Below are 25,318 nucleotides of genomic sequence, written 5' to 3'. Positions count from 1 at the left end.
ATCAGTAAGAAATTTTTTTGCAGAGGACTAAAGATAAGACTGTGTTACTCTCTAGACGTGGGCAAATCTGACAACAACAGTTTCTGCTCTTCGTCCTCTTTGTTGTTCTTGTCTTTCATTTTCTCGGACTTCGTAAAATGGTAGACACTTCTCTTAATCTCTCTTTATACATAGATAAGTACAAAGATTTGTAGCGTGTTTAGAGATGGATGCTCTAAGAGGTTTTTTTTACAGACATGAACACGTGTTTGTTTGTTGATGCAACGAATCAGATTAGAGTAGACACGTTTCGGGGGTGTAAAAACATTCACAGGAAATCCCTTTTTCAAAAAAAAAAGAAAAAAAAAACATTCACAGGAATCTTCAAGTAAAATTCTTGGTAATAGATACGTTGGAACTTGGAAGCAGACGGACATTTTTGCTTGTCAATGAAATTAGCAGATTATAGCGTTAATGGGTTTAACTTTTAAAAATGGGACTGGCTTTGCTAGGTGTGTATACTTTACATAACGTGATCATTAAGTTTAGAAAACCCGTTTATCCGAAAATGGTTAAAAACCAAAATTAACCGAACAGACGAACTGGATCATAATTCTTTAAAACTAATATCAGGTTGCATTATATAGAAGAAGAAAAGCAAATTCAATCGAACCTAAATCTGAATCGAATCCAAGACCGAACTCAAAATCAATACAAAGAAACCAGTAAATCAAAATTCATTTAAATCAATACTAAATTTGGTTTATGTACCAAAACTTTTGCTAGTATTATTCAAAATAAACTTTTAATTGCAAAATGAAGCAAATCTATATCGAAATGCAAAATGAACACAAATTTTTTAACCAGACCAAAAGTTGGTTTTAGACTTAGTAGATCTGTTTTTCTAAAACCAAAGACCAGACATTAATAACTGCAAAAATATAATGCATAGGCCTAAACAAAAGTGTTGTTGGATTTTCGCTTGCTATTGTCAAATTCGTGGAAGTTAACATACTTTTTATGGTAGAGGTCATTGTTGATTGTTCAAACGAATAATAAATTAAGTAGCGATAGTATGATGCTAACTTTATTTTGTTGTTAATTTATTTTTGTATGCTTAATCAATTACAGATTTTATAAAGTACGAATTTGTTTCTGATGTATGATAGATTTCGTGTCCGGAGTTGTCTAATTTGTGAAAGTTAACGTTTTTTTAGAACTCTGACAATATCTATCAGAGAAAAAAACAAAAAGTCAGATGGTTAAACTTTAAAAGTAACTTAAATAAAACAATAAAAGAAATATTTTTAATCACGGGTTGTGTTTTTTACCTTCGTAGCTTCCTTCTGGTCCTTCTAATGTGCAAACAAATCTGACAGTCCTTTTTAATTATAAGCATACAATTGCAATAATTATTACTCCCTTTTCCCAATATCACACAAAGAAAAAATCTTGTGGATATATTATATTTAGCCCACCAAGTAGTTTTAAGATGCAATCGAAGAATAAATATAATGAATACAAAAAAAAGATTTGAATGTGAAATTTTGCTTTCTTCCAGCACACATTTGTTCCTATATGTGTATGCTAGTGCCCGGTCCCCACGGTCCAGACATGCCAAATACCGAACCGGTTTGGTTCCATTTGTTTTCTTCTTGAACTGAGTACTTGGAATTAATCTAGTCTCTCTTTTAATCATTGATTTCTTCTTTTTTATCAAACAATTATGTTAGCATTTGTATACATAAATTGAATAATGTATGAAGGTACATTTTCTTTGGGGCAACCCAAGTATGTTTTTTTTTTTTGTAACACTAGCCCAAGTATGTTACAAAGAGGTTATAATCATAAAAGTATAAAACGTAAAAAAAAAGAAGTTTAGATGCTTTTAGGATAGTAAAAGGGGCAATGAACTGAAAAAGAAGTGATGGTCCAGAATTGCGAGAAAAGAACATGACCTTAGACTCTCTGACCCATCTCACGTGCCACTATTCTCTTCTTCCTTCTAATCCCTTTCTCAATCATCAAAAATCATATTCATGTAAATAAGAATGTGTATGTAGAAATTTTGCACATATCAATTTTTCTGGAAGATGGTTACATGCTAGTGTGACTTTGATCACTACGATTATATAAAACTTTATTTCCAAATTTTGATGTTTGAAATGGTATGATGGACAAATCACTCAAATTCATTTGTACATATCTCTTCCGATTAGAATTAAGGTTTTTGTTAAAGAAGCCAAAAGTACGAACTGATATAAATGTATTGGAAGGTAAAAACGATTATGTGATTGTGCATATTTTTATTTACATAACGTATTAATATGTTTAGTCAAAATTTTACAATGTTGAAGGGTAAAACAAAGAATATATAATGTCATTCAGCAAATTAATTTCATAGCTAAGCTTACTTTTTTTTTTTGAATATAATAGCTGAGCTTACTTCGGCGTTACACATCCATGATAGTACGGATCAAAATCAATATCAAATAATTTCTCACATGCACACATTCAGAAAACTCAGAGCTTCAACGTTTGTCAATTTTTAATCATTTCCATTTATTTTTCCAGAAAATGTCGTTTTCGCCCACAACTTTTTTTATGAAATCTATATTCGTTATTTAAAGCAAAAAATTATTAAAAAAAGATTTGGAATGTCGCTATATAAATCAATGGTACTTAGTAATTCAATAAGGAAGAAAACGTTGTAAAGAGCAATGACACTAGAAGCTTTATCATCAAACGGTCTCTTAAACTTTTTGCTCTCCGAGTCTCTTTCACCAACCCCACTCAAGTCTCTCCTCGATCTCGAGCCAGCGCCGGAAAATGACATCATCATCATTCCCAAGAACACAATTCCGGAGATGTCTCAACAAGAACCAGCGTCACGGCAGCCACCACCGGCTAGCAGAGGGAAGAAGCGGAGGAGGAGGAAGCCTAGGGTTTGCAAAAACGAAGAAGAAGCTGAGAATCAACGAATAACTCACATCGCGGTAGAAAGAAATCGAAGAAGACAAATGAATCAACATCTCTCTGTCTTAAGATCTCTCATGCCTCAACCTTTTTCTCAAAAGGTTCATTATATGATTAATTCTTTTAGTCTTCTTACAATTCCGACTAGGGTTTCAATTTTATGGAATATTACTTTATTTTTTGATTTTGATCGAGTTTCAATTTTTATGATAAATTATTTTAAAAGGTTTAGGATTTTCAGTTGACTTTCAATATTTATTTACTAATATGTTCCTTCTTTTCTTTGTGCCGTTCTTTTCCATGAAAGGGGGATCAAGCTTCAATAGTTGGTGGAGCCATAGATTTCATCAAAGAACTTGAACATCAGTTACTATCTCTTGAAGTTCAAAAGCTTCAAAAGGACAAACTAAGCCAGACGGTTACGTCTTCAACAAGTCAAGACTCAAACTGCGAACCTGAGAATCCTCACCTGTCTCTATCACAGTTCTTTCTCCACTCGTACGATCCAAGCCAGGAGAATAGAAATGGCTCAACAAGCTCGGTGAAAACCGCTATGGAGGATCTTGAAGTGACTCTAATAGAAACTCATGCTAACATCAGAATCCTGTCAAGAAGAAGAGGTTTCCAATGGACCTCGGTGGTGGCTACCACCGGGCCACCGCAACTTTCAAAGCTAGTGGCTGCTCTACAGTCACTCTCCCTCTCCGTGCTTCACCTCAGTGTCACAACATTAGAAACTTTTGCTATTTACTCAATCAGCACTAAGGTAAATTAACTGAATCCTCTTATCTAAACCGGATTTAAACAAGATTAGTAAAAGATGTTACACCATTGGTCCCGTTAGACACTCTATGCAGTCTATTCTATCATAACTAGAGTAACAGAACTCTTATAATTACCATATACTATTATCTAAGCCGGACGATAAACCGGACTAAACCGAGTTTGTTCAAATACTATTTGAGGGGTAACTTTTGAAGAACAGTTATGAAATTAGAGCTAGACGGTAGATTATGTACGGTCAGAGAGGCAGAAAAAACAGAAAAGGAATGTCTATGAACTCATAACTAGATTTGGTCTAACATTTATTGCCATACTTGACGGAGTTACTTTTTATTTTTCACCAATTTTTTGAAAAGAGGTTTAGTTATTGCAACGTGAATCAATATATTATTATTTTTCCTTTTAAACTTCATACGGTGTTATATTTTTAGGGATGTAACTGAAAGTTTGCATTACATTATATTTTTTGTATTCGATTTTGGAAGGTGGAAGAGAGTTGCCAGCTAAGTTCAGTAGATGACATTGCAGGAGCAGTTCATCACATGCTAAGTATCATTGAAGAGGAACCTTTTTGTTGTTCAACAATCCCAGAGTTACCCTTTACTTTCCCTTTAAATCACACAAATGCCACTCATTCTCTCTGAGAATTCTCCTTTCCTTTTTAATTCCTTCTTTTTATTTTATCACATAGCACATCTTCGATCGTTTTTTCTTTCAGAATAACGAAGGTTTATTGCTTTATTTTTGTTTCCTAGGTTCTTTTCTGACTCTGTAAAGGCTAAATGTGAATCCATGTGGAGTATAATGGCACATAATATAATAGTATTTTATTAGTCCTTTTTAATTTTTTCTAAATTTCAAAAAATTTGCATACTTGCCGGGTTTGAGTTCTTATTTGATCTGATTGGGATTGTTAAGTTCTTAACTTGTAATATTTGTTTTTAGGTTCCGGGAACATGAATTTTGTTCGCCAGCTTTAGTCTCTAGAGAATGCTCTTAGTTCGCCCGCTCTTAGTTGGGGATTTTTGTTATAACTTTTTTTGTTGGGGGGGGGGGGGGGGGGGGGGGGGGGGGGTTGGTTGAATACTCGCCAGCTTCGGTTCGATCTGTATGTAAACGTTTGGTTTCTCATCTGATAAATTTCATCATTGAAAACAAATCTTCTTATACAATCTGTGTTGTGCACCTCCTAATAGCTCAAAGTTCGATTTCTCTTTAGGACATTATCTTAACATTTTACCAAAAAAAAAATTTATTTTGTCATAATTTTCAGCTAGATTAACAGTCTTGGATTTTAGTAGTAGACTAAATATCTTATAAATTTTTGTTTAGAATTTAAGGTAATGAATGGTGAAATGCGAAGTGCGTATTTTAAAGTGGTATTGTCAAAAACGCTCTTGAGTCACCAATCAACAAATTTTCAGAAAAGTGTGCGGTTTTTAAAAATGAACAAGCAAAAACGCGAATGTTAAATTTACGTACCTTTCGTAGTTGATAATTGATCAAAACCGCACTAACACCTTAATAAAATTTATTGATTTGAAAATGTAACACCATATTAAAATTTAATTCTAAATATTAGTTTTCTATGAATTATTACAAATTTTATTTAAAAAAATTGTTTTACGAGTTTGAATTCTCGAAATATATTAATGTGACTAAATTAAATTAGTTAATGTCATATTTTTATAATGTATTATATTATAGTTTTTTTGTTTTTGTTTTTTTACTATAAATCAAACATAAAATGATACAACCAATAAATTATTATTTATTTTTTATATATAAAAAGTTAATATCAAAAATTTTAAAAAGAATTAGGCTGTACTATTTAATTTTAAAACTAGTTACCCAAAAATACAGAAAATATGGCCTAGATTAAATATGGTAAGAAAACAATAATTGCATAATAGAAATTGGTTAGGCTTTTACCCGAGATGTTATTGTTTAGATTTATATATTTTTTTGTTAGGAAATTATCATATATGCATAAATTTAGGATATTTGTTTAATTTTTAGTTAGTGGTTTGACATAGACGTTTTTATGGTAGATAAAAATATGATTTTATTTTAGTAGAGTAGATGAAACAAAAGTACAACTGAAGAAGAAAATACAATTCAAGAAGAAGAGAAAGATATTGGGCGACCGAGGAAATGAAAGGAGCTTATCACGCAAGAAACCCTCATGCGGAAGAGACACATTCTTGAAGACATTCCGTTCACGGTACACTGGCAATACACAATGACCTGAAGAAAGAGCTTCATGATTAGTTTATGAATATATGATTTAAACAACAAAGAAACTAGCAAATTTGAATGTTTGCTAGTTTTCAAATTGTGAGAAATTTAATAGAAACAATAATCCTCAATAATCCTCAACTTTAGTCTACTACTAAAATCCAGCCTGTTAATAGAATAAGTAATTTGTTTTGTTATTCTAAAATTTCTTTTTCCTAAAACTTTTTTAATGAAATATCATGACAAAATTCAATCACCTCTTTTTGATTTTGTTCGAAGAATGAGAGATTTGATCATTCGTCTAATATATATATTTTTCTCCCTAATACCCTATTTAGCTATTATAATTGTAAAAATCAAAGATTTAACTATTTATTATAAAATTTGTGGTTCATCATAATAAATCAAACAGTTATTACTTTATACATAGTTACATAGTTTACATATACTAGAATGGTAAAATATTATATATATTTTTTATCGGTATACTTAAATAACTAAACCTCAAAAGCGTAGGTTAATAAAATAAGTAATTTGTTTTGTTGTTCTAAAATTAGATGATTTTTAGACCGAACTAGTAAATATAATACTAGACATACATTTATATTTCAAGTCTGTACTTATATTCTATAACAGTTTGATTTACTAAATTTAAACATTAACTTGTGAATAGAGTTTGCCAGTGTTTTTCTTTAAAAATTTGATTATTAGACATATGTATCTGGAGTTGAACTAATTTTTACTGATGTCCATCTTTTTAAATTGACACTTATGTAATTCATCGAATTCACATAAAAGTAAAAAAAATAAACAAAACAAAACTCATATTAGTTAAACAGAAACGAGAACGAAATCACAATTTTATAAAGGTAAAAAATAAAATTACTTATGGAGAGCCAAAAATAAACAAATCGAGAGCAGAAAACCTAAACCCATTTTGTCGTTTTACAATCGATGTTGCCTATCTGGTTATAGTGATTTGTGTCAGGCGCAAAACTTAATTTCATTTTGTGCATTAAAGTTTTAAAAATAACTAAAATGAGCTATAACACGTTAACTATTCAGCAACGATGATACATTTAAGAGACCAACATTTGTATTTGTCATTTTACAATCGATAAAGATTGTATTGTTGCAAAATGTTAAAACCATTTAATGAACAAACATTAGTATAAAAAACTCACTCATGCGCGCGGAATATCATTTAGTAAGAGTAATAAAAACTAGACACTTTGCATATCTTGTTGTGTGTTATATACTATTTTTAATAATTATATATACTAGTTTTAGTTTGGGAAAATGGTCATTTAAATCACCAACTTTCAAATTTGGTTGGAAAAAAAACATGAACTTTCTCCTAAACCATTTAAAGCACCCACTTATCTTGAATAGCCACCTTAAACATCAGCTTAATTTGACTAAACAAAATTAAAGACGACGTTAACATGGATAACAAATTGATTGGACATGGTTAATCGCCATCTCTAATCTATGTTAAGTCCAAACGATGTTGTTTTGAATTTTTTTTAAAAATTGTATCTGAAAGGAATTGAACCCGTGATCAAATCTACGATCGTTTATAAACCCAAACCACTAGACCATTTACAATTTTAATAACTTGAATAAATATTAATAGATATTATTATTAAACCTCTAAATCATCTTCTCCCAACCTAAATCCCTAAATCTCTAAACACTTGCGATCGGAGTTGCAAGGATATGGATGGCAGAGAGAACTCGACTACGGGTTTTGGGAAGCACTACTGATGAACAAGGATGAAGTTGAAGAAGATGCGAATGCGAAGACATGTTAGCTAGGTTCTTGTTCGAACCTAGTTATCAATAAATTAATGAAATACAAAGAAGTTGTATAATATTAATAACATTACTGCTCGAGCAATAAAAGCAAACAATGATGGAGAACCAGGAAGATCAACAATGATTGATTTAGGGATTTAGGTTGGGAGAAAATGATTTGAAAGTTTAATGATATTATCTATTAGTATTTATTCAAGTTAACAAAATTGTAAATGGTCTAGTGGTTTGAGTTTACAACGAATGTAGCTTTGATTTCTTTCAAATACAATTTTAAAAAAAAAATTCAAAACGACGTCGCTTAGACTTAACAGAGATTAGAAACGGCAATTAATCCCGTCTTATCAATCCGTTACCCGAGTTAATGTCATCTTTAATTTGGTTTAGTCAAATTAAGTTGTGGTAACACGTGACTAGTCTGGATCATTTTTGTGGGGCCAGGATACTTCTGTATATTTCAAAAAAAAAAATAATAAGTTGAGGTTTTAAAGTGGTTATTCAAGTTAAGTTAATGCTTTAAATGGTCCAAGAGAAAATTCATGTTTTTTTCAACCAAATTTGAAAGTTGGTGATTTAAAGACTATTTTTTTCCGTTTTAGCTTTGTAACAAATAGTAACAAAAATATATATTCAAATATATAACATACAATGTTGATTTTTTTCTATATGAAGAAAGATAAGGTCAAAAATACCTAATCTAAGAAATGATTACACCTTTGTCTTATTTTACTTACCTCTTTTATATATAAAAATGCAATTCAATTTTCACAAATATGATCATTTGCGATTTATTACCCTAAATTGTTTAAACATGACAAATACATACATTTTATTTAGGCTCTTATATATAACTCTATTCACTTTTCACCCATGTGAGTCTTCTCTCTCTTTCTATTCTGTAGATTTGTTGTTAATTTGAACTACCCTTCTTGCTCTCTCTTTAAGTTATTACCATTACCCTAAATTCCTTTCAAACCAAACAGATTTCAAGAAACACACACAAAAAGAAAGATGCCTCTAAGCAACAATGTAATAGGTTGCATAAATTTCATCGCCGTCCTCCTCTCACTTCCAGTCATTGGTGCCGGAATCTGGCTCGCCATGGGAACAGTGAACTCATGCGTCAAGATCCTTCAGTGGCCAATAATTATCCTCGGCATCTTGATCCTCCTAGTGGGTCTGGCTGGTTTCATTGGAGGGCTCTGGAGAATCACTTGGCTTCTCGGCGTTTACTTAATTGCAATGCTTGTTCTTATCGTACTTTTAGGTGTTCTTATTGGATTTACTTACATGGTTACTATTAAAGGCTCTGGTCATCCAGAACCAAGTAGAGCTTATCTTGAGTATAGTCTTCAAGACTTCTCTGGTTACTTACGTCAAAGAGTTGAGAAAGCTGACAAATGGGATAGGATTCGTACTTGTTTGAGTACTACTAACATTTGTCCTGAACTAAACCAGAGATTCAGTATGGCTATGGATTTCTTCAATGCTCATCTTAGTCCCATTCAAGTGAGTATCTTCCCTCCCCCCCCCCCCCCTCCCCTTTTATTTAAATTTTTTTTTTGTAACACTTTAAATTTTCTTCTTTACTTAGCTATAAAAATCACTAGAAAAATGCAAATAATTTTTGGTCTTATGACATTTTTTTCTTTTAATCCTCCAAGTTTCGGGCAATTCTAAGTTCTTGCTGCATTCTATGCATTTGGGGTTTTTGTCGTCTGCATTTGTTTTTTATTAAATGATTTTCCTCGTTCCTTGTTATTTAATTAGTTTTGTAACTTCATTTTGTTTTTGTTTTCGTTTTTTGTTTTCGCGTCCGTGTGTCAGAGGAAAATATTTGTGTAAGTAGAATAACAAGAATGTATGGGGTGAAATCGAATAGAAATGAAAAGAAACGGGGCGGTAATGAAAGATGTACATAGAATTGTTGCTTTGCTTGTTAGATTTGTCACCAAAAAGATTGAAATTTGAAAGTATATCTTTTTTAAAAAAAAAAGCTTTAATTCACATGAAAATATCAAACGTTTCTTAATCAAAGAAAGAGATTAGGGTGTAATATGAAATGAACGGCCAGGACAAGAACGGGTGGATGTATTATTAAGATTACAAATAGATATGATTCTTAGCTTTATAGACATGTAAACTGAAATTTTTAATTTTTGACTAAACTAAAATATATCCCTAGTTTCAAGATTCATCCACTATGTGCACTTAATCAAAGAGAAATTGGGTGAAATAACCATACAAAAAATCATAATTCATTTTCTAACTAAAACCAGTCTCTCTTTCTTTTTTTTTTGTTCTTATCTCTCTACTCTCTCTCTCTATAAAACTAATTTCACTTTTTTTGTTGGTTATATTACAAATAAACCCCTTAATCAATCACGTCTAACAGTTGACAAAAAAAAATCAATCACATCTAACAACTTTCTATCCATATATTTTAATTTTTATTTAAATCTAACATTGTTTTTTTATTTTACAGTCTGGTTGTTGCAAGCCCCCAACAAAATGTGGCTTCACGTTTGTGAACCCTACTTACTGGATAAATACAATAAATGGATCTTCAGACATGGATTGTCTACAATGGAGCAATGTTCAAAACAATTTGTGCTACAGTTGTGACTCTTGCAAAGCCGGTTTGCTTGCAAACCTCAAGATAGATTGGTTAAAAGCGGATATCTCTCTCCTTTTGGCACTTAACGGTCTAACAATCGTTTATATAATCGGCTGTTGCCCTTTTCGAAACTCGAAAACTGAGGGTTATACTGATATATGATCGGGATGAGAAGTTTAGTGGCAAAACTGTGGTGATGTTTATTAAATTATAGTTTCAAAATAAAATAAAATTTTTATTAAATTATTGGATTTCCTGTAATTTAGTTTCTTTTGTGTTTTTGCCAATGCAGTCTTTTACATTTCCGATCAATACTACCTCGCAAAATAACAATTAGTGACAAACATCTTCTCCATCATTTGAATACATTTCCAACCATAATGCAAAATTTAGTATACTGTTGTTAAGTTTTATTTATGTATTTTCAACCATAACAAAAAATAATATTATATTTTATTAATTTTAGTTTTAATAATAATTTTAATACATAGATTAACTGTAATTTATTAATGAGATTTTTGCTAAAATGACTCAAAACAAAATGTCAAATGCAAACTAAACTATGACCTTTTTAGAACTTTCATTTGCTCTATTCACCCTAGAAATCTCCTATATATTAATTGAGAATTATTTAAAAAAATTATAACTTTAAGTTTGTACTAATTAAAAAGAGACTTTACTTACGTGTCACTTAATTAAGATGACAAATTTAGCTTACGTGGCAGTTTAAGAATCAATAGAAAAAATGTTGGCCCAAAATCCAATTACTAGAAAACATTATATTAACCCAAAATATAAAAAATGTGTGTTATTTCCTTAAATAAAACCTACAAAATTACCTAATATTATTAGCATATATATGACAATTAATGATTATGAATAATAAAGATTTGATAACAATTTTTGCATCATTTCTCATTTTTGTTTAATTTTATATTATTAAAAGAAATTAAAAATCACATTAACAATATAATTAAAAAACTAGATTTTTTTCTTATAAGTTATATGTTGAATTTTTTTAAACGACTTTAAATTACAAAAAATGTTAAAAATCCCATTTGAAATTTTTGTGATCAATGGCTTAGTTTTTTTTGTTATAACAAGATACAAATGATCATACAATCGTATTAATATGAATTTTTATTTAATAGATATTCATATGAAATAATATATATATATATATATATTAATATCATTTAAATTAAACTATGTACCATTTAAAAATACATATATATGTTAAATCTTAAATTTGCATTGAAAAAATATTGAGACCTTAATATTTTGATTTTGAAATTTACCTAGTACTGATATGAACCATCATCATTTTCTACATACAGTATTTATCTTAAACAGATGGGTCTCACTAGAAGATGTCCAACTTCAGGAAGATTATTTGATATTCTTTTCTCATGAAAGCTTTTAAAATCGTTTTCCGTGTAGGAGGTCGCACCTTGTCCCCCTGAGAGAATGAGCACCTACTCTACAATCACCTGTTCTTTTGTTAATTTTTGATAATTTCATCTTACGAAAAAACCGTTTGAAACACATCATATATAAAATGCTTAAATGATGTGTACACACATTAATCAATAACAATTTAATACATTTTAGTATCATTTTACAAACTGTTCTTAAAGCCCTTCACTCATAGCTCGAGACCTTATTATGGGCGATAGAGTGCATGCTGCAACTATCGACGTGTCAGGTTTTTGGTGCACCGATTGTAAAGATCTAATCTCGATGATTCAAGATCTTGAAGCATGGCCTAATATTTTCACGGAGTTAAATGAGTTTTCGAAGCTAAAGAGAGTAGATTCTCAGAGTTTCTAATATTTTTTATCCCTCGTTTTGAAAGTTTATCGTCTGATTCATTAACTAAAATAGCGTGATCCTTTCATAGGGATTTGTATTACATTGATTGTTCTGTTTCGGTCTGATTTCCCAGACCACCTCAAACTTAAGTAATAAAATAGTTGTTTGACGTAAAAAAACCGTTCTTAAAAAAAAAGCTTATTTACTGTTATTACACGCAAAATTCATTTTTTTTAAAGCACAGATGTAATCAAAGGATGTTGTTTCTAAAGAAATTTCTTAAGCATTTACACTAATTTCTCTGATAATTTTGTTTGTCTATCACATTAAAGATAAGTACGGTAAAAGTAGTACATATCTTCTTGTGTTTTATACTGTTATCTACTATTTTTAATAAATTATATATACTAGTTTTGTAGCAAATAGTAACAAAAAGATATATTCAAATATTTTAACAAATAGTTTTGATTTATTTCTCTAAGAAGAAAAATAAAGTCAAAAATACCTAATCTAAGAAATGATTACACCTTTATCATATTTTCAAATAGTTACTTACCTCTTTTATATATACAAATACAATTCACTTTCCACAAATGTAATCCTCAGCGATTTATTACCCTAAATCACTTAAACATAACAAAAAGTACATTTTATATATAGTCTCATTTATATAACACTATTCACTTTTCACCCATGTGAGTCTTTTCTCTCTTGCTATTGTGTAGATTTGTTGTTAATTCTCTCTCTCTCTCTCTCTCTCTCTCTCTCTCTCTCTCTCTCTCTCTCTCTCTCTCTCTCTCTCTCTCTCTCTCTCTCTCTCTCTCTCTCTCTCTCTCTCTCTCTCTCTCTCTCTCTCTTAAAGTTATTACCATTACCCTAAATTCCTTTCAAACCAAACATATTTCAAGAAACACAAAAAGAGAAAAGATGCCTCAAAGAAACAATGTAATAGGTTGCATAAATTTCATTGCCCTCCTCCTCTCAATCCCGGTCATCAGCGCCGGAATCTGGCTCACCGTGGGAACAGTGAAGTCATGTGTCACGCTCCTTCAATGGCCAATAATAATCCTCGGAATCTTGATCCTCCTAGTGGGTCTTGCTGGTCTCATTGGAGGGTTCTGGAGAATCGCTTGGCTTCTCGTTGTTTACTTAATTGCAATGCTTGTTCTCATTGTACTTTTAAGTGTTCTTATCGGATTTATTTACATGGTTACCATGAAAGGATCTGGTCATCCAGAACCAAGTAGAGCTTATCTTGAGTATAGTCTTCAAGACTTCTCTGGTTACTTACGTCAAAAAGTTCAGAAATCTTACAAATGGGATAGGATTAGTACTTGTTTGAGTGCTACTAACATTTGTCCTGAACTAAACCAGACATTCACTATCGCTCAGGATTTCTTCAATGCTCCTCTTAGTCCCATTCAAGTAAGTATCTTCCCCCCCCCCCTTTATTTAAATTTTCTTCTTTATTTGCCATGAAAATCACAAGAAAAACTGGAAAAGTTTGACTTTTGACTGATATACCCCCAACGTTTCTAGATTTTTCCACTATGTGTACTTAATCAATCACACGGAACAATTTTCTACCACTCCATATTTTAATTTTTAATTTTTAATTAAATCTAACCGTGTTTCTTTATTTTTACAGTCTGGTTGCTGCAAGCCCCCAACAAAATGTGGCTTCCAGTTCATTAGCCCTACTAACTGGATAGGTGCAATAAATATGTCCGCAGACATGGATTGTCTACAATGGAGCAATGTGGAAAACACTTTGTGCTATTGGTGTGACTCTTGCAAAGCCGGTTTGCTCGCAAACCTCAAGGTAGATTGGTTAAAAGCGGATATCGTTCTTCTTTCAGCGCTGATCGGTTTAATAACCGTTTATATAATCGGCTGCTGCGCTTACCGAAATACTAAAACTGAGGATATTTTCAGAAAGTATAAGCAGGGGTATAGTTATACATGATCGAGATGAGAAGTTTAGTGGCAAAACTGTGGTGAAATTTCTTAAATTATTGGATTTCCTGTAATTTAGTTTCTTTTACGTTTTGGCCATTGTGGTCTTCTTTTTTTATATATATATGCACTAGTAGAACATTTGATTTTAACTGGATAATGTTTTGTATCTCTCTTTGGTTTGAGTTTGCAAGAACATTTGTTAAAAGTTTATTATATAATATTATAAAATGGGAATGTGAGTGGCAATTTGATCATATCGTCAAAAATGTTGAGAAAAGTTATGGCAGTATTCTTGCAGCCATTAAGGTTGTTCTTTTGTAGGCGTGTAGCCCACTTGAAATGTGCGACTCATAAGGAACTGTTATGGACGGAAAAAGAACTTGAATGGGAGCCTAAAGAACCAGATGTGATTTTGTTTCCTCGAAAAATAGGATCATGCTTTGCAAAAATCACTCACTTATCTAGAGATCCCTCTCTGCCAAACGACTTTGATGACATAAGTTGTTCAGTGGTTTCAGGTACAAGTGCACAGACAAGAGTTACTGATTAGTAGTTGTAAAAGTTTGATGCATGTCATTACGTGATTTGATTCATTTCTTATGTTACCCTACTCCGCTTCAAAGAGAAGATCATAATGGAAGGGTTGCACGAAACGTTGTTGGCTGTACTAAATGCCAACTCGATGCGCTACATTTCCTAATGAAATACCCTACAAACACGATGAGCATCCTGTCTCCCTCTGTTACAGAGAAACCGCCCATGGAAAGTACTGGCGTGACATGTGAGAAATAAACAAAAGCAATAGTAGCACTTGGCCTATTTGACCAATGTTGCCATGGTTATGTATACTACAGTCTACAACAAGTAGCAAGTTGTTCGTGATATATTTGTATCTCTTTCGTATTTGTCTAATAAACATTTCTAAAAGATAATATAAATTATATGTTATTATTGTTATATAATCCATCAAAACCAAATATACACACAAGGACTTTGTCAAAAACCAACTACTTAAAAAGCCCTCAGTATTGTTATATAATATATGTACACTTAACTAGTTATTTGACTACTTTATAGCATATACCCAAGGCCCTTGACCCTTCCCTTTGGTGTAAGAGAAAGTTAAAGCCTTTTTTTTATTTTGTGTCTTGTATTGATCCCTTCTTTTGAAGATGTCTGTATACTTTGCGATCTGATCTCATTGTAGTGGAGATTGGAAAGGGATTCCCTTTCTTTGTCTTTTACGCAAAGAAGTGGAAGTAGGAAGGTGAGGTGTTGAAGGGGCTAAGCTCTGTGCATTTGGAATGTTATCCTCTACTCCTGAGCTGTTGCTGCTTGAATTCTCTGGTTCCATTGGTGTAGGCTTCACTCTCTTCTCAAAGCTCCTAGCAGTTCCTGCTACCTTTTCATTTCAATTGCCAAAGACAGAACATTTATAAACTAGTTAATACCAAAGCTTCACCCTTTTGATCTCAGAAACAGATTGGTAATGAATGTACCTTGCAGCCAAGAGAGCAGAAGCTGAAGCAATCATCAACAAGGCCACGGTAACAGACCTTGCAGGTATTAGTAACTCCTTTACCAGGTCTAGGCTGAGGCCTTTCATTCAAAAACACAACCTTTGCGCTGTTTATCACATACGTCTGAATGCCAAAGATATCCAAATACTTCTGAATCTCATTCACCCTTATCACATCATGATAAGATGATCTCCGTATCTGCAATTCAACATTCTTAAAATCAAATTTCTCCAAAGCCAAGTCTAACTATGAGATAGTTTAGGATCTTTGAAATGCAAAACACACACCTGAATGGTACGATGGTTGTTGTGATGCGCAAGACAGAGAGCGCAAAGCGAGCCGTTCGTGCAGTCCAAACAGTACATCTTGCATTCGCTTTTGGGTGAGTGGACGTTACATTGAACAAAGAAGTGTTCTTTGAGTAGAGGCTTTAGCCACTGAGGCCATCGATGATTCTCTTCTTCCTCCAGTCCATCAGCTCCCTGCAAACACCATTAGCCCATTGACTTCTCAATACAAAAGTCTGCACCTTTATAGAAAGACTATTGACTTGGTTTCTCAAGTTTTAAACTTTATTTACCATTAATGATTTCTTATAAACCGTATCATTATACCCAGAATATTCAAAATCTTAATGAGTTAGTACAACTCATAAGAACAGTGCGAGGAGACATTGTATTACAGTGAGTTAACAATGTGGAACAGAACAAAAAAAAAAAGTAATAATCTAGAGAAAGAGAGGGTTTTGTTAGAAGTACCATGATTCTTCTGTTCTTAGGTTTGATTACTCGATGTGGGTTCTCGTAATCTTCAATCGCCATTGTTCAAATGCAGTAAAAGACAGGACTTTTCTAAGTCAGCTTCGAAACGTTTTAGAGAGAAAGAGATAAAAGCGAAATAGAGAGAGATGGGTTCCTTGCAGAGTGGGTTTAGAGAGAAGAAGAAGCGAATGCGAAGAGAAAGAGTCGTTCTTATCCTCCCAATGTCGACTAACCGAACCTAATATCCGAGCCTAAATATTGGTTCGGCTTATACCGAACCTAGAGTCCGAGCCTAAGAAGCGTTGGGTTCAAGGAACCATCCTTCCTTGGAATTTTCTATTTTGGCCTTGAGTGATAACTGTGGTCCCATAAACAGAATGGGACGGGAGAGAAAGTGACACCATTCACTTTACTTTTCTTGTTTTGCGTTTTCTGAAATTAAAATAATAAAAAAATAAGATAGCATAGCATGTGATGTTGTCAGATATTAACCGCACCCTATCCACTCAGTCCCGCACTTTGCGTACAAAAGGAGTGGTTTATATGTGGTTTGTGACATTTTTTTTTTGATTTTTATTTTAAATACAACAGGAAATAAAAAAAATCTAGTCTATAAATAGAAGAAGTATGTTATCAGGTTACACACACTTCACTTCAATTATCATACTTCATATACAATCGCATTCTTTCCATTTCTGGTCCAAAAACGTTTTTTTGTTTTCAAACAAGAACAAGGTATGTTTTTTTCTACCTAGAAAATATTAGTTTGTAATTTGTATTATGTAAGCTATTAAAAGCATATAAATTATTCAGTGAAACTATTAAAGGTACCTAAACTAACTAAAGTACGTAAGTAAGTTAACTTTAATGTAACCATGTAAAATATTATTTTGTTAATTATAAGATGCAAAAAATAAAATTAAATAATGATTATGTGCTTGAATAATGTTTAAAAATAATTTTTTCTGTTCGAGGATCCCTTTTGAATGAATAAATATATATTTTACTATTTAGTTAACCAAAAATTTTGTGAATGTATGTAAACTTTTTTTCCATAAATTAGTTGGTTACCTGAAATAATAAAAGTACGTAAACTAATAATGATACGTAAGTTAGTTAACTGAAAGTTTATTTCTGTATATAAATTATTTGTTATATATTAATGTAATTAATTTTACATCAACCAAAATAAGTTAAAGAGTTAATCATAAGCTGCATGTAATAAAATTGAATATTAGTATGTATTTGAAATATGTTTTAAATAAAAATTTTGTTCTGTTTGTGATTTAAGAAAGAAAAAAAATTTGTGTTGCAAACTTAATAAATATATGTTTTGAATATTTTAATTATATATATACATTATATTTTCTTTTATTCTTTTTTTATTAAAAATATGATTAATTATGAAACTCTATTATATTAATAATATTTGAATCATCTTTGAAATCTAGATATGTCAGGAAGACGTCATGGAAACACAAATCCTGTGGGACAAAGAAATTCAAATGTTCATAACGAAACTTCTTCACGAGTAAGAAATCTAATTTTATATTTATTGTATATTTTTTAATTATATAGTATCAGTCAAAATTATAAATTTCTTTTTTTTACTTTGTAGAACGCGTCGAGATTTAAGTGGACCTATGAACAAGAAAAAACATTGATTGAGTTGTATGATCAAGCAATTTCTATGAACGATTATACTCTTAAAGATCCTACGGTTCTTGGTAGAGAGCACATGGTCGACAATTTCAACCGTGCATTTAATTTGAATATAAATTATGCATTTTTCAAAAACAAACTTGATGATTTCAAAAAAGCATATAAGAAGTGGAAGTTTCTCATGACTTCTACTGGAATAACGGTTAATCCGGAAACGTCGATGATTTATGCATCAGATGAATGGTGGGAGGCCCGTGAATCGGTAATAATATTTATGGTTGTATTAACTAAATAATATAACAAATATAACCAACACATTTATGATTATTATATATGTTCAAATTTTATTAGGGATGCAAAATAACAAGATCTTTTAAAAGACAACCACCACCGTTTTGGGATGTGATGGTTCGATGTTTTGTGCTACACGATGTTTATTCGCAACCTCAACAGTCGTCACGCCAACGAAGACAACAAATATTGACTGAAGGAATAGAGGAAGATGACTTGTTTGATTTTTCAGACAATGATGGTGATGACATACCTCAACATAATGTTCCTCAAACCCAAGAAAATGAAGAAATATATCGTGTTAACCTCAATGCCGATACACTTCCTTCGCACGAATATACTCAAGAGTCAACTCGGCTTCCTTCTCGAAGAGGTGAAGAACGTACAAGACGTGGAGGTCGTTCAGAAAGAACTGGAGGACGTGGAAGCACTTCTCAAACGTCTGCTAGAAACTCAGGAACTAATGTTGGAAGTACTTCAAGAGGTCATCGAAGAAGACAATCATTCGAGACTACAATACAAGACACCATTAATGGATATAAAGAATTTCAACGACAAAGTCTACAACAGCTATGCCCAGGTGCTTTTGATAAGGATGATTACGATGAATTCAAAAAAGCAGAACAAATATTTCTTGCTTTGGAACTTCCCAAATTCACTAAATTTTACTGGGCTTGCATTAACGCACTTAAAGAACTGGTTTTTTGGCGAAAGTATTTCATTGATATAGCTCGAAGCAATGACGAAGATAAATTGCAACTACTAGAAGCTATGACTGGTGTATCACGAAATAATGAAGATGTGCCAAAACAATTGGGCTCTGGACAGTTATTTGGGAGTCCACATTCTGGAGGTTTATCATCTGGTAGTCCATCTTCAGTGGGTAATTGTTCAAGAGGAAACAATTTTCAAAACTTGGGTGCACCACCGACTACACAACAATGGGGTACACCTCCAAATGTGCAACACTGGGGAACACCACCAAATATGCGACACTGGGGAACACCACCAAATGTTCAATATTGGGGGACATCACCAAACGCTCAACCATGGGGTGTACCTCCAAATGGTCCAAGTTGGAACACACCTCCAAATGCTCAACAATGGAGTACGCCACCATATCCTCAACAATGGAACATTCCACAGAATTTTTATCATGGTCAGCAACCATCAAATGTTCAGCAAGCCGGCTCTTCTGGAACAACACCAACAAATGTTCACTACGGATTTACAGTTGGAAATCAAGGTGGAAGTCCACTGAATACACAACGAAATTATTCGGAAGGTGCAAGTATAGATTCTTCACCAAAGGTCCACCAATCACCATCAACTAGTATCGGTTTCACTAATTATTTTGAACCAGGAAACACATCACAAAGACCGAGACGTGGAGGTCTATTCAATATTTGGAGAACTACAGAAGAACCTAATGAAGAGAATCAAAGTGGTTCAGGAGACGAAGAGTAGCGATCTGATTGTCATGTTTATATATTATGATATAATGTTATTATTTTTATTGTGTGTTATAGGTTTTCATATGTTTTAAAATACTTTTATATTACTTTCTTGTGTTAATGGATTGTGATATTCTAATTTTCTAAAATATTTATATATTATTTTGGTGTGTTAATGCATTATTACTATTTTTATATATCTAATAAAATAAATTTTATGTTTATTAATTTGCAGGCATTTCGAATCTGTCAGTTGCGTTCACAAAACATCCAGACACTATCTTACGAAGAGAGAATTGAGTTGTGGAATTTAGAAAATGAGCAATTTGAGGAGTTAATAATTCAACCAACTTTGAGTTATTATGATCGATATTTTCATAGAGCACCTGCCCGGACAGACGGAGGTTTAGGGTGGAGAAATATGTGGTCTCGACTTCAAGAAGATGATGCTGCTTGTCTTCAACTCCTACGAATGTCGCTACCATGTTTCCGAACACTATGTAACATGCTACAAACGAATTATGGTCTGAAACCAACTTCAAATGTAAGCATTGAAGAAAGTGTGGCTATATTTTTGCGTATATGCGGGCACAATGAAGTTCAAAGAGATGTTGGGTTGAGATTTGGACGAAATCAAGAGACTGTGAAAAGAAAATTTAAAGAAGTTCTTAAAGCGACGGAATTACTTGCATGCGATTATATCAGAACTCCAACAAGACAAGAACTATACCGAATTCCTGAAAGACTTCAAGTACATCCAAAATATTATCCATTTTTTAGTGGATTTGTTGGAGCTATGGATGGGACTCATGTTTGCGTAAAAGTACCACCAGAATTACAAGGAATGTACTGGAATCGACACGATAATGCATCGTTGAATATTATGGCAATTTGTGATCTGAATATGCTATTCACATATATATGGAATGGAGCACCGGGATCTTGTCATGATACAGCCGTTCTCACAATAGCACAAGAAAGCGATCCTGAATTTCCTTTGCCTCCAATGGAAAAGTATTATGTCGTTGACTCGGGTTATCCAAATAGGCAAGGATTTTTGGCTCCATATAAGTCATCCCGAAACAACGTTGTCAGATATCATATGTCACAGTTCAACTATGGTCCTGCTCCACGGAATAAAGAAGAATTATTTAATCGATATCATGCGTCTCTACGTTCAGTTATCGAGAGAACTTTTGGAGTTTGGAAGAAAAAATGGAGGATTCTTTGTGATTTTCCAAGATATAGTATCAACATACAGCAGAGAGTGGTCATGGCTACAATGGGATTGCATAATTTTATAAAGATTTCAAACTTTTCAGATGCAGATTTTGCTGAAGTTATGGCAGAAACAGGAGGATTCAATACACAAGCAGAGACTGATTTTCATACCGATTTAGATGATGTAGAAACAATTGAAATGACAGATGGAGGACATATGACGCAAATAAGAGATAATATTGCAAATATGCTATGGGAAAATCAATAAAATAAACTTATTTTTTATTGTAATTTATTTGTACTTTATAAAAAATGTAAAATACTTTATTGTCAAATAGAATTTTATTTTATATATTCAGTACTATTTAGTTTATAAACACCATTCAAGCATTTTGATATAAACTTTTACGTTTTCTATTTTAAATAATAAATTTAATTAATTTTATTAAATTTCTCTTATACAAACCGCAGTTAAACACCATTCAAACATTTGTCCCGCACTTTTTATTATTTTGGTCACCATTCACATATTTCTTAAACCGCTTCTATTAGATGAACCGCACTTGTCCCACAATATGCGTTTTTCTAACACAAACCGCTCTTAAACCGCACCGCACTAATCAATCCGCTTGTCCCGCACCGCCCAACCCGCTGTTACCATTCGGAGCCTTTGATTCTTCCTTTTTGTATTTTTAAAATATGATTTCTGTCCTTCTTTGGTCTTATCTTTCATAATTATATACTGTTTTTCTCCAGATATATTAATGAATCTCGTCAAATTTTATTCCTGTTTTTGTTTTTTTTTTCATAAAGTCATCAAATTTATTGGTTGTTAGAAATATATAACTATTTCAATGTTTTTTTTTTTTGAAAAGTTGATAAAGATATTGGCTCTATTATTGCAATTTGACATTTCATATCTTATCCTTAATTCCATTAGATGCTTATTTGTGTTCTTCATCATGTGTTTTCTATTTTCTAAAATATTTTCTAAATCATCTATCTTATTAAAACTTAAGTACAAAATTGGAGTGTTTGGAGACTTGAATAGGACTATTAAAAAAATTTGGAGTGTTTGGAAACATAAATTGTAGTCTTTTAAAAAAAATTAATTTTGTTTGGAAACAAGGATAGTAGTATTAAGAAAAAAAAAGTAATGGGCTTATGTTTTTAAGAAAAATTAAAAGTCCATCATATTATAAAAAACTATCTATCTCGGCGAGATTTAAAATATACGAAAACGGGTCAATCTAATCGCCTAAAACTTTTTCTTTTCTAAACTAACCATAAAACAAAATTTAAACTTTATACACATATTTCAAATCAAAATAATAATTTAAAGTTGATTTATATCAAAAATTGATTAAAAACTAATACATATATTCAAAAATGGATTTTTACTAAACTATTTTTCAATAACCATTATACAAAAATGTTGTCAATATATATAATAAAAATACAATACAAAGCCCAATTTGAAATACCAACTCAAATTATCGTTTTTATATTTCCTATTAAGTTTTATAAATATAATACATGTAATTATTTATATGATGGTACGTATAAAATACTATTAATTATATGATTACTTATATGATGGTACGTATAAAATACAATTAATTATATGATGACAGTATACGATATATAATAATGAATAGGGATGAGATTTCGGGCACCCATACGGGTTTGGTTCTGATCGGTTTGTGTTTCGGGTTTTCGGAGTCAAAGATTTAAGCCCTGTTAGGATGTTTCTAAATTTTGGTTTGAGTTTGATTCGGATCTTTGCGGGTTTGGTTCGCGTTTGGATAACCCATTTAAATTATTTTTAAAGTTTTAAATCATTATCTATTTTAAATTTCTCAAAATCTATAAATAAAATAATATATTACCTATAAATTTGAATAACATATGTCAGAATACCTAAGCTTAACATATCAATTGGTTTGATTTAAAATTTTGGATATGGAATCAATAATTATTTTAAGTATTTTTGGTGATTTGAGTATACTTTAACTATTGCAGATATTTACTTTTGACTATCTATATATATATTTTCAAGTATTTAAACCAATTTAAAAGTATCATTCTTAATGTTTTATATACGTTAAATCTAAAAATAATTAATATACATATAAGTATATAAATCTATTTTTAGATAAATTCGGGTACCCGAATACTTCGGTTCGGATCAGATTTGGTTCTCTAAATAACAAAATTTTGAATAATTCGAATATTTAATCAATTTATGTTCGGGTTTGGTACTATATTTTCGGATCGGTATCGGTTCTGTTCTTTGGATTCATTTTGTAAAACCTTAATAATTACATGAAAAACAAATATCAACATATTTTTCAAAATGTACACCCGCGCGCCTGCGCGGGTCAAAATCTAGTAATATATTAATCACGAAGATACTTAATGATATATCTATCGTTCACACTTTTACGATTTGAACGCATAATTTTCTTATTTCTATCATTTAAAATATTTTCAACAAGTTTTTATATTTTAGATTTTTAACCAAATTATATTAAAATTGAATGGATTTGTTAAGAAAATACAGAAAATAAGAATAAAACTTATTACTACAAAAGGTAAATTTTAGTTTCTTGTGATTCAGCAAAATTATGTTCGTCTAAAGTATTTTCAGTATTTATTCTCTTATAATTTATCTAAATTATGTTTGTTAATATTTGTTAGTTATCACCAAAATTTATTTTTTCCATTGATTTAACAGTGGAGTAATTTACGAAATTCAAAATTTTATTATTTTAATTATCACAACTTACTAGAACGAAAAACATAACAATTTTTTGGTTTAAAAACTTTCATAAACATTGTCCAAAAAAAAATATCACAAACACATATTATTATATGCTTCAAAATTTAAAGAATCTTATGGTAGTTAACTACTTTTTTATCAAAACTGGTAGAGTACAGAATGTATCATAACAATGTACAGAATGTATCAAAACTACTTTATTATGCGGAAGATAAAAATTGCATGTAGATGAATTAGATTCTACCAGCTAAGTTAACGTCTAGTCTCAAATGATATTGAGTATTGTCCGATATGAATACCTTGACTATTACAGCATTGTAAATTCACATTTTGATTTGATCGTCTTTTTCGTTTGTATTTTAACTATTTTTTCATGAAAATCACTATATAATCATTTATAAGAAAATATTGCTATCTATTAATAGTTTATATATATATATATATATTGATAAATTTAAATGCACGAAAAATTCAATATATATAAACCTATATATATTATTTTTAGTTAATTATATACATCTTTTCCTTATATATTCCTTAATACAATCATGTTATATAAAAATCAATTAACCAGTAACCTACCCGCTCGAACAATGTGACAGTGATGCAAATCTATCTTCTTAAAGAATTGATATTACATCATGAACCATTTTTGTTTTTTTTTTGTAACACATGTACCATTTTTTGTATGCCATATCGGCTGATCCGGTCGGTTTTGGAAAAAACACACTTAGTGATACGTACAGAGTGGACTAACCCGAAAGCGTACCACACTACAAGAAAACATCGGGATACTGAGGGAAAAAATCGTCGGTATGTCGTCGGAATAACGCTATTCCGAGGACATACCGACGAAAAAAGTCCTCGGAAATAACTCCTCGGAAATTCATAATTCCTCGGAATTCCGTCGGAATTTTCCGACGGAATTCCGAGGAAACAAAATTCCGAGGATACTCCGAGGACACGAAGTTCGTCGGAAGGTTCCTCGGAAAATACCGAGGGAATTCCGATGGTCCAATCCTCGGAAGTTTCAACGAAATATTCCTCGGAATGTTTATCGGAAAATACCGAGGAACAAATGTTCCTCGGACTTTTCCGAGAAACTCCACTCCCTCGGAAAATTCCGAGGGAGTGGAGTTTCTCGGAAAATTCCGAGGAACTTTTTCCCTCAGAAAATTCCGAGGAACTTAAAGTTCGTCGGAATTTGCCGAGGGGAGAAAGTTCCTCGGAATTTTCCGAGGAACTCCACTCCCTCGGAATTTTGAAAAAAATTATTTTTTTAAAAAATTTATTTTTTTTAAAAAATTAATTTTATTTTTAAAATTAAAATTTTTAAAATTTAAAATTAAAATTGAATAAAACATAAAATAAAACATAGTAGATAATATTCAAATTTAAATAAAACATTCAGAGTTTTTGGAAAAAAAAAAACTACGGGTCTTGAATGT

At 31.5% G+C, this 25,318-nt stretch overlaps 5 protein-coding genes across 6 annotated transcripts; 4 read left to right on the top strand and 1 right to left on the bottom strand.

Moving 5' to 3' along the window:
- The first annotated feature begins 2,630 nt into the window (after positions 1-2,630).
- LOC106397095 (transcription factor bHLH71) lies at positions 2,631-4,576 on the top strand. Its single transcript, XM_013837650.3, has 3 exons — positions 2,631-3,056; positions 3,263-3,721; positions 4,224-4,576. The coding sequence occupies exons 1-3, from the start codon at positions 2,700-2,702 to the stop codon at positions 4,380-4,382; spliced, it is 975 nt and encodes a 324-aa protein (XP_013693104.2). The 5' UTR covers positions 2,631-2,699; the 3' UTR covers positions 4,383-4,576.
- Positions 4,577-6,797: 2,221 nt separating this feature from the next.
- LOC111213613 (protein TORNADO 2-like) lies at positions 6,798-10,654 on the top strand. Its single transcript, XM_022715403.2, has 2 exons — positions 6,798-9,300; positions 10,277-10,654. The coding sequence occupies exons 1-2, from the start codon at positions 8,803-8,805 to the stop codon at positions 10,568-10,570; spliced, it is 792 nt and encodes a 263-aa protein (XP_022571124.1). The 5' UTR covers positions 6,798-8,802; the 3' UTR covers positions 10,571-10,654.
- A 2,041-nt stretch (positions 10,655-12,695) lies between these two features.
- Positions 12,696-14,389, top strand: LOC106400281 (protein TORNADO 2-like). The gene is made up of 2 exons (XM_013840656.3): positions 12,696-13,645; positions 13,869-14,389. Exons 1-2 carry the CDS (start codon positions 13,148-13,150, stop codon positions 14,184-14,186), a joined length of 816 nt encoding a protein of 271 aa, XP_013696110.2. The 5' UTR covers positions 12,696-13,147; the 3' UTR covers positions 14,187-14,389.
- A 717-nt stretch (positions 14,390-15,106) lies between these two features.
- On the bottom strand, positions 15,107-16,672 carry BNAA06G40180D (protein RGF1 INDUCIBLE TRANSCRIPTION FACTOR 1). Its single transcript, XM_013837870.3, has 4 exons — positions 16,458-16,672; positions 15,987-16,181; positions 15,679-15,897; positions 15,107-15,581 (listed from the first exon to the last, which is right to left on the bottom strand). Exons 1-4 carry the CDS (start codon positions 16,518-16,520, stop codon positions 15,378-15,380), a joined length of 681 nt encoding a protein of 226 aa, XP_013693324.2. The 5' UTR covers positions 16,521-16,672; the 3' UTR covers positions 15,107-15,377.
- Positions 16,673-16,905: 233 nt separating this feature from the next.
- On the top strand, positions 16,906-20,043 carry LOC106397834. 2 transcript variants are annotated; one of them, XM_022688311.2, is made up of 4 exons: positions 16,906-17,195; positions 17,912-17,991; positions 18,079-18,384; positions 18,474-20,043. In XM_022688311.2, the coding sequence occupies exons 2-4, from the start codon at positions 17,914-17,916 to the stop codon at positions 19,878-19,880; spliced, it is 1,791 nt and encodes a 596-aa protein (XP_022544032.2). In that variant the 5' UTR covers positions 16,906-17,195; positions 17,912-17,913; the 3' UTR covers positions 19,881-20,043. The 2 variants fall into 2 exon arrangements, with proteins under 2 accessions (XP_022544032.2, XP_048637354.1); XM_048781397.1 differs by having other exon boundaries at positions 16,906-17,991.
- The last annotated feature ends 5,275 nt before the right edge of the window (positions 20,044-25,318 follow it).

Source organism: Brassica napus, chromosome A6 (assembly GCF_020379485.1).
Source record: "Brassica napus cultivar Da-Ae chromosome A6, Da-Ae, whole genome shotgun sequence".
Classification (NCBI taxonomy): domain Eukaryota; kingdom Viridiplantae; phylum Streptophyta; class Magnoliopsida; order Brassicales; family Brassicaceae; genus Brassica; species Brassica napus.
The sequence above is the reverse complement of the archived record's forward strand: the minus strand, read 5'-3'. Positions and strand labels throughout refer to the sequence as shown.